This window comes from Mobula hypostoma, chromosome 9, assembly GCF_963921235.1.
Source record: "Mobula hypostoma chromosome 9, sMobHyp1.1, whole genome shotgun sequence".
Taxonomy (NCBI): Eukaryota; Metazoa; Chordata; class Chondrichthyes; order Myliobatiformes; family Myliobatidae; genus Mobula; species Mobula hypostoma.
The window spans coordinates 85,820,434-85,828,894 of record NC_086105.1 but is presented as its reverse complement, the minus strand read 5'-3'; the positions used below and the strand labels follow the sequence as shown (position 1 = coordinate 85,828,894).

Genomic DNA, 8,461 nt, shown 5'->3' with positions numbered 1-8,461 from the left:
GGAATACCGCAGGTTACCGTCTTGCTGAGCGATAAGGAGGAGCTGTTAAAGGACTCCAAGGTTCAATTCTCTTTTATACCTTTTTGGTGCTCCCCAGCTATGCATAAACTAACATCAAATGAATGTATCTGACTTAAACTTTAACCCAAAGAGAATTTCTTCCTTTACTTAATAACACCAAAGGTTGGAATTTGATCTTTCAGGATTATAAATGTCCAAATTCATCAGTTGCTTATTATAAGGGCAGCAGCTTCCATTGGTGTGGAAGGATTGCTCTCTCTACGTCTCCCCACTGTGACTCAATGGATACAAGTGGCAAGGCAGAGTAAGCCTAGTGCTCCTGTGTGATGTAATCCTGGCAGCAACTTTACCTCAGGTAAAGGAGGGGAGTCTGCAAGCGCTGACTTTCAGACATAACTTTCAGGTTACACAAGTCATAAGAAATTTTCCTGCATTTGTTAACAGAAAGTTGTGGTCATTTCACTTATAATGAAAATCTATTTTGGTTCCCTTTTAAGACAAGAAGTGACCGAAGGGGAGGTATGGAGACAATAACATGGAGAGATGGGACCATGGTAAAGGCAGGTGGCACACTGACCAATACGATGGAACCTGTGCCAGAAGACATGGCTCTGGAAGTGGCTGACATCGTGGTCCTGGTTTTGTATTTGCTTTTTGTCTTGGCAGTCGGACTCTGGGTAAGTGTTCATTATTGCAGCCAGCTTTCTCTACAGCATGAGTGGAGGATCTGTGTGTGGGGAGACACGTGTACCTAGTTATGTGGAAGGGTATGGGACCTCCCACATTAAGTGATGGTTATGCAGGGGAAGGGTATGGGACCTCCCTCATAAAGTGATGGTTGTGCAGGGGAAGGGTATGGGACCTCCCACATGAAGTGATGGTTGTGCAGGGGAAGGGTATGGGACCTCCCTCATGAAGTGATGGTTGTGCAGGGGAAGGGTATGGGACCTCCCAAATAAAGTGATGGTTGTGCAGGGGAAGGGTATGGGACCTCCCTGATGAAGTGATGGTTGTGCAGGGGGAGGGTATGGGACCTCCCACATGAAGTGATGGTTGTGCAGGGGAAGGGTATGGGACCTCCCACATGAAGTGATGGTTGTGCAGGGGAAGGGTATGAGACCTCCCTGATGAAGTGATGGTTGTGCAGGGGAAGGGTATGGGACCTCCCACATGAAGTGATGGTTGTGCAGGGGAAGGGTATGGGACCTCCCACATGAAGTGATGGTTGTGCAGGGGAAGGGTATGGGACCTCCCTGATGAAGTGATGGTTGTGCAGGGGAAGGGTATGGGACCTCCCACATGAAGTGATGGTTGTGCAGGGGAAGGGTATGGGACCTCCCACATGAAGTGATGGTTGTGCAGGGGAAGGGTATGGGACCTCCCTCATGAAGTGATGATTGTGCAGGGGAAGGGTATGGGACCTCCCTCATGAAGTGATGGTTGTGCAGGGGAAGGGTATGGGACCTCCCGAATAAAGTGATGGTTGTGCAGGGGAAGGGTATGGGACCTCCCTGATGAAGTGATGGTTGTGCAGGGGAAGGGTATGGGACCTCCCACATGAAGTGATGGTTGTGCAGGGGAAGGGTATGGGACCTCCCTGATGAAGTGATGGTTGTGCAGGGGAAGGGTATGGGACCTCCCACATGAAGTGATGGTTGTGCAGGGGAAGGGTATGGGACCTCCCTGATGAAGTGATGGTTGTGCAGGGGAAGGGTATGGGACCTCCCACATGAAGTGATGGTTGTGCAGGTGAAGGGTATGGGACCTTCCACATGAAGTGATGGTTGTGCAGGGGAAGGGTATGGGACTTCCCACATGAAGTGATGGTTGTGCAGGGGAAGGGTATGGGACCTCCCACATGAAGTGATGGTTATGCAGGGGAGATGTCATTTTGTATGAAGCAGTAACTCCACCTATTATTTATACAGCCAGCCTATTTGGTCTAAAATGTCCGGGGCTTCATTGTGAGAAACTATCCCTTGGATGATCATCCAGCACCAGCCCAGTTGGGGTGCCAAAAGGCCCACTGTTCTCACCTCTGTGTCCTGTCGTCCTGCAGCAACCTGGGGGCTCAGTGGATCCAGCCTTGGGAAAAGGAGAAGCAGGGAGCCACTTCTCTGGTGTCATGCAGCAGATAGCTCAGTGCTCCTGAGACCTTGCACTGTGGTGGAAACGGAGCAGGGCAGCTAGGGAGGGTGTTGTTATTCCAGGAGGGATTTCCACTTCCTCGGCTTCTGTTTCTGTTAATTCAATAGACAATAGGTGCAGAAGTAGGCCATTCGGCCCTTTGAGCCAGCACCGCCATTCACTGTGATCATGGCTGATCATCCACTATCAGTATCCAGTTCCTGCCTTATCCCCATAACCTTTGATTCTGCTATCTTTAAGAGCTCTATCCATCTCTTTTTTGAAAACATCCAGAGACTTGGCCTCCATAGCCTTCTGGGGCAGAGCATTCCATATATAATTCCTGAAGGCAGGGAAGGATGTACGTGGAAGATCACCTGGGGTGGAAATTTCATTATGAAGCCTGGTCTAGGAAGGCATCATCTCACCCTTAATAACCACCTGCCTCCCCCACTGAGGGACAGAACCCCGTGGTGTTCATTGGCAAATCTCTTAGTGCTGCAGGGCTGTTCGCACTGGGGCCCATTCGATATTGCAGTTCCCTCCCTTTGGAGCATTGTGCTGAACACTACACACTGGTGACAACTGTACACCCACACCAGCAACGCCACAGAACCTTCACCATGAGGACACAAGTACATGGTCAAGCTGGGAAAGGAGCAATTTCAGAAATAAGCAGGCACCATCCCTGTATCCTACATTGAACAAGCACACACTAGCAAGTGGGCCCATCCTCTTGATAGTTAGCAACTTGGATTGGTTGGTAATCCAAGGACAAGGGTTTCAACAAGCTCTTGTGATGTTGAATCAGACTGCAACTTCCCAAGGTAATTGGATAAGGTTCTGAGACCCTTTTGTCAGAACTGAGAAAAGGAGAAGGCAAATGAGTTTCTAGTAGCAGAGAAGATGGGGGAGGGAATGGTAAAACCAAGGGAATATCTCTAGCTGGGTGAAACCAAGCGATTTAAATCCTGAAAGGATGTCAGGCTCTGAGGCCAGGACAGAGGTGTAGGAAGATGTTCATGTAGACCCTGGGATGGTCCCTTTGGTGAAAATGTCTCAGATGGAATGTCTTTCAGCTTTTCTTCAGATTAGGATGTGTTAAGATGGCAAGGAGTCAGGGTGGGTTGCCATCAAATGCCATGAGCCAGAGGTGGGCGGGGGGAGGCTGCGGTGGAGAAGAGTGTGATCTCACCATCCCTTAATTCTGTCAGTCCATGTACAGGACAAAGAGGAACACAATAAAGGGCTATTTCCTTGCTGGGAAGGACATGGTGTGGTGGCCGGTGAGTACTTTGGATTGTGACTTCACTAAAAGATTGCAGGTTCTCGAGCTATCTCCTCTAACGCTCCTTTCTCCTGCTATTAGATCGGAGCCTCGCTCTTTGCCAGTAATGTGGGAAGTGGTCATTTCATTGGATTGGCTGGGACCGGAGCTGCTTCCGGTATCGCAGTGAGTGCGTATGAATTCAACGTGAGTTCAGACAGCACACATCCTTTCAATGTGATCAATGTGACAGGCTATCAGATTGTTGTTGCTTCCCCTTCCCTTTCCAGATCATCACAGAGACCAGCAACACTGAGAACACCAAGCAGATCGGCCAATATCCTTGAGTCCTGACAAAAGGGTCTCGGCCTGAAACGTCGACTGCACCTCTTCCTAGAGATACTGCCTTGCCTGCTGCGTTCACCAGCAACTTTTATGTGTGATCCTTGGAGAGAAACAGAGTTTAATGTTTCACGGCAACAACCCTTCATCAGAATTGGGAAGATGGAAAACACGCGTGTTTTAAGTGTTGGGGGAGGGGGAAGAGATGAAGGGGGTGCTGTGTCTGGATGTGCACCAAAGCTGACATGATAATACTCGTTTCTCCAGATTCTGTCAGTTTTGCTTCTTTTCTCTTTTCTGACCTCATTGCCATTTTTTAACTTCCTTAGTAAGACACAGGAGACCATTTGGCCCATCAAGTCCAAGCTGTTCCCCTGCAGATTGTTCTGTATCACTCCCATCCTCCACCCAGCCCCCACTGCCCAATGACTCACTCTGTCACATGCCCCTCAACTCCCCACAAATTCTGTCCACAGAATGTGGGAGGAAACCCAGGTACCTGCAAAACCTCTACACAGTCTCAGGGAGAACGTACAGACTCTATAAAGTCAGCACCCAAGGTCAGGGTCAAAGCTGATGATGTGAGACAGCAGCTCTACTAGCTGCGCCACTGTACCGCCCTCGGTAATTGACAACTAAGTCTCTGCCGTATCGCAGACATTCCGAGTAGTCTCTCTACCTCTCTCCTCTCTGCAGCTTAAGCAATACCTGCTTTTTCACTTTTCCAACTCTGATGAAGTATCAGGTTCGAAAAGTTAACTGTTTCTCTCTACATGGATGCTGATTGACCTGCTGAGTATTTCTGGCAAGTTCTCTTTTGAGTGTAGCTAGTGCAGTGAAGTTTATGTAGCTATTTGAAAGATGTTGTTCTTTGAGGAGGTCTTTGTGAAGGTGGTCCTGAATCTGCCAGCTATTTAACTGCCTTAGATGTGAAGCATCGAAGCTGCTGAATGTAGGAAAAAGAAAACTACTTGCCCATCTTTGACTTGTTACCCACTGTCAAATCAGCACAAATAGCTCAAAGAAGCCCCAGTAATGTGCAGGTCCTGTTGTGTCATGAGCCAATTTATACACAGCAATTTCCCACTATTGACCAGTCTTTGTCAGGCTGTGTGAGAAAACTGAGGATCCAACTGTTCCAGTGATTTTTTACATTTGCACCTTGGGCAGTCATCCCATCTAAACTCTTGGTTCCTTTAACCAATCTCAATCTGCAACATTCTTTGTTTATGTGTTAGATTGCCAGCACTGGGTGTGAAATTAAACTTTATGTTTGGCGTGCTAAATTGGCTCATTTCTCTGAGATCATTAAAAACCCAGGGTTACATCAGTCCCTGCTGGGTATGAATACCATTGAGTCCTTGGGCCTCATGTTTCCATTCCTTTCACCAAGGTTATAGACATCTGAGAAATGTTGATACTTCTGCAGCCTCAGGGGGTAAATACTGACAGCCCCAAGCTGATGTCTTGCTGTGTGAACAAGGGCAGGACCCAGGGTGGGTTATCAGGGGAGATGGAGCGTTAGTTTTCGGAGGGCAGTTACTGAGATGAGGGGAAGAGGGGAGGAGGGGAGAATCACAGGGTCTGGTGGTATGGGATCACTCGCGCCTGCTAGACCTTGCTGTGGTTTTTCGGTCATCAACTGTCTGTACTTCTCTCTCCAGGCAATGTTCATTCTAATCCTGCTGGCCTGGCTCTTCCTACCCATTTACGTTGCAGCTCAGGTAACATTTGAACTTCAGATTTGATTCCTGCCATTTTCTTTGACCCCCTCCCCTCACCCCTGCCCCAAATTCAATGTCCTTCCTAATTGAGTTTAGTGGGTTTATATATGTGGACTGGTCAGTTCTCTGTGAAGGATCTGCCCTGCCTGTGAATACTGGCAGGGTGTTTGCAGTGGCCAGGAAGGAGGACAGTGACTCTATCATGGTTTGCCCTTCCAACTGACATGGAATGACTGACAGCTTGCTGGCCTGGTGCAGTGGGAAAAGTAGAGAAAACAATGCTTGGCATCAGCTTCATAACCCTCTGCCACTGGCCTGGGATAGTATAGATTCTGTTGGGTGATAGAGTAGACATAGGAGGATAATGCCCCACTGCAATTTCCTGTGTATGTGTCTGTGGAGTTGTTTGCACATCATGGAAATCGTTCTCAATGTCAGAAAATACAACTTAGTGCAACTTCAGATATCACAGAACTTCTATCCAGTTCAATCCTGTGTCCTTTTAAAGATTTAAATCTCACATTGCTTACCTGAGGGTCGGGTACACCACTCTGGGTTTTGAAGATCTGGACTAATCATTCAGCTGTGCAACTCACATTCAGTTAGTAAACTGCAGTTTAAAGCAAAATGGTATCCAGAGAGCTTTGCCAATGTCCAGAGCTGCCTGTAAACCCTGCTTTGCCAGTGTCCAGAGACCCGCCTGTAAACCCTGCTTTGCCAGTGTCCAGAGAGCTGCCTGTAAACCCTGCTTTGCCAGTCCAGAGGGCTGCCTGTAAACCCTGCTTTGCCAGTGTCCAGACAGCTGCCTATATACCCTGATTTGCAATGTCCAGAGCTGCCTGTAAAACCTGTTTTGCCAGTCCAGAGAGCTGCCTGTAAGCACTGCTTTGCCAGTGTCCAGAGAGCTACCTTTAAACCCTGCTTTGGCAGTCCAGAGAACTGCTTGTAAACCCTGCTTTGCCAGTGTCCAGAGAGCTGCCTGTAAACCTTGCTTTGCCAGTGTCCAGAGAGCTGCCTGTAAACCCTGCTTTGCCAGTGTCCAGAGAGCTGCCTGTAAACCTTGCTTTGCCAGTGTCCAGAGAGCTGCCTGTAAACCCTACTTTGCCAGTGTCCAGAGAACTGCTTGTAAACCCTGCTTTGCCAGTGTCCAGAGAGCTGCCTATATACCCTCTTTGCAATGTCCAGAGCTGCCTGTAAAACCTGTTTTGCCAGTCCAGAGAGCTGCCTGTAAACCCTGCTTTGTCAGTGTCCAGAGAGCTGCCTGTAAACCCTGCTTTGTCAGTGTCCAGAGAACTGCCTGTAAACCTTGCTTTGCCAATGTCTAGAGAGCTGCTTGTAAACCCTACTTTGCCAGTGTCCAGAGAACTGCTCGTAAACCCTGCTTTGCCAGTGTCCAGAGAGCTGCCTGTAAACCTTGCTTTGCCAGTGTCTAGAGAGCTGCTTGTAAACCCTACTTTGCCAGTGTCCAGAGAACTGCTCGTAAACCCTGCTTTGCCAGTGTCCAGAGAGCTGCCTGTAAACCTTGCTTTGCCAGTGTCTAGAGAGCTGCTTGTAAATCTTACTTTGCCAGTGTCCAGAGAGCTGCCTATATACCCTGCGTTGCAATGTCCAGAGCTGCCTGTAAAACCTGTTTTGCCAGTCCAGAGAGCTGCCTGTAAACCCTGCTTTGTCAGTGTCCAGAGAGCTGCCTGTAAACCCTGCTTTGTCAGTGTCTAGAGAGCTGCTTGTAAACCCTACTTTGCCAGTGTCCAGAGAACTGCTCGTAAACCCTGCTTTGCCAGTGTCCAGAGAGCTGCCTGTAAACCTTGCTTTGCCAGTGTCTAGAGAGCTGCTTGTAAACCCTACTTTGCCAGTGTCCAGAGAACTGCTCGTAAACCCTGCTTTGCCAGTGTCCAGAGCTGCCTGTATACCCTGCTTTGCAATATCCAGAGCTGCCTATAAACCCTGTTTTGCCAGTGTCCAGAGAGCTGCCTGTAAACCCTGCTTTGCCAGTGTCCAGAGAGCTGCCTATATACCCTGCATTGCAATGTCCAGAGCTGCCTGTATACCCTGCTTTGCAATGTCCAGAGCTGCCTGTAAACCCTGTTTTGCCAGTGTCCAGAGAGCTGCCTGTAAACCCTGCTTTGCCAGTGTCCAGAGAACTGCTCGTAAACCCTACTTTGCCAGTGTCCAGAGAGCTGCCTGTAAACCTTGCTTTGCCAGTGTCTAGAGAGCTGCTTGTAAACCCTACTTTGCCAGTGTCCAGAGAACTGCTCGTAAACCCTGCTTTGCCAGTGTCCAGAGAGCTGCCTATATACCCTGCGTTGCAATGTCCAGAGCTGCCTGTATACCCTGCTTTGCAATGTCCAGAGCTGCCTGTAAACCCTGTTTTGCCAGTGTCCAGAGAGCTGCCTGTAAACCCTGCTTTGCCAGTGTCCAGAGAGTTGCCTGTAAACCCTGCTTTGACAGTGTCCAGAGAGCTGCCTGTATACCCTGCTTTGCAATGTCCAGAGCTGCCTGTAAACCCTGTTTTGCCAGTGTCCAGAGAGCTGCCTGTAAACCCTGCTTTGCCAGTGTCCAGAGAGTTGCCTGTAAACCCTGCTTTGCCAGTGTCCAGAGAACTGCTCGTAAACCCTGCTTTGCCAGTGTCCAGAGAGCTGCCTGTAAACCCTGCTTTGCCAGTGTCCAGAGAGCTGCCTGTAAACCCTGTTTTGCCAGTGTCCAGAGAGCTGCCTGTAAACCCTGCTTTGCCAGTGTCCAGAGAGCTGCCTGTAAACCCTGCTTTGGCAGTATCCTGGCAATGAGATGAATGTATCTTCTCTCTGCCTGCAGGTGAATACCATGCCTGAATACTTACGGAAACGCTTTGGAGGACAGAGAATCCAACTTTTTATTGCAATTCTCTATTTGTTCATCTATATATTTACAAAGATATCAGTAAGTGAAAAATTTTGAAAAGGCAAACTTGAAAGCCGAAGAAAAACTTGTTGATATCCACAGT

At 48.7% G+C, this 8,461-nt stretch overlaps 1 protein-coding gene across 6 annotated transcripts in view; it reads left to right on the top strand.

The window, feature by feature from the left end:
• Positions 1-223: 223 nt before the first annotated feature.
• LOC134351829 (sodium/myo-inositol cotransporter 2-like) overlaps positions 224-8,461 on the top strand; it is a 73,219-nt gene continuing 64,981 nt past the window's right edge. For 5 of the 6 annotated variants that reach the window (XR_010019271.1, XM_063058585.1, XM_063058587.1 and 2 more), the window contains exons 1-6: positions 224-376; positions 519-698; positions 3,363-3,434; positions 3,518-3,622; positions 5,422-5,481; positions 8,293-8,397. Coding sequence is in view for 5 of the 6 variants with exons in the window: in XM_063058585.1 (XP_062914655.1) it covers positions 543-698; positions 3,363-3,434; positions 3,518-3,622; positions 5,422-5,481; positions 8,293-8,397 (498 nt within the window). In the remaining variant the exon portion in view is untranslated. Of the gene's footprint in view, positions 425-518; positions 699-3,362; positions 3,435-3,517; positions 3,623-5,421; positions 5,482-8,292; positions 8,398-8,461 lie in introns of all 6 variants that reach the window. The other variant, XM_063058586.1, reaches the window with a different exon arrangement.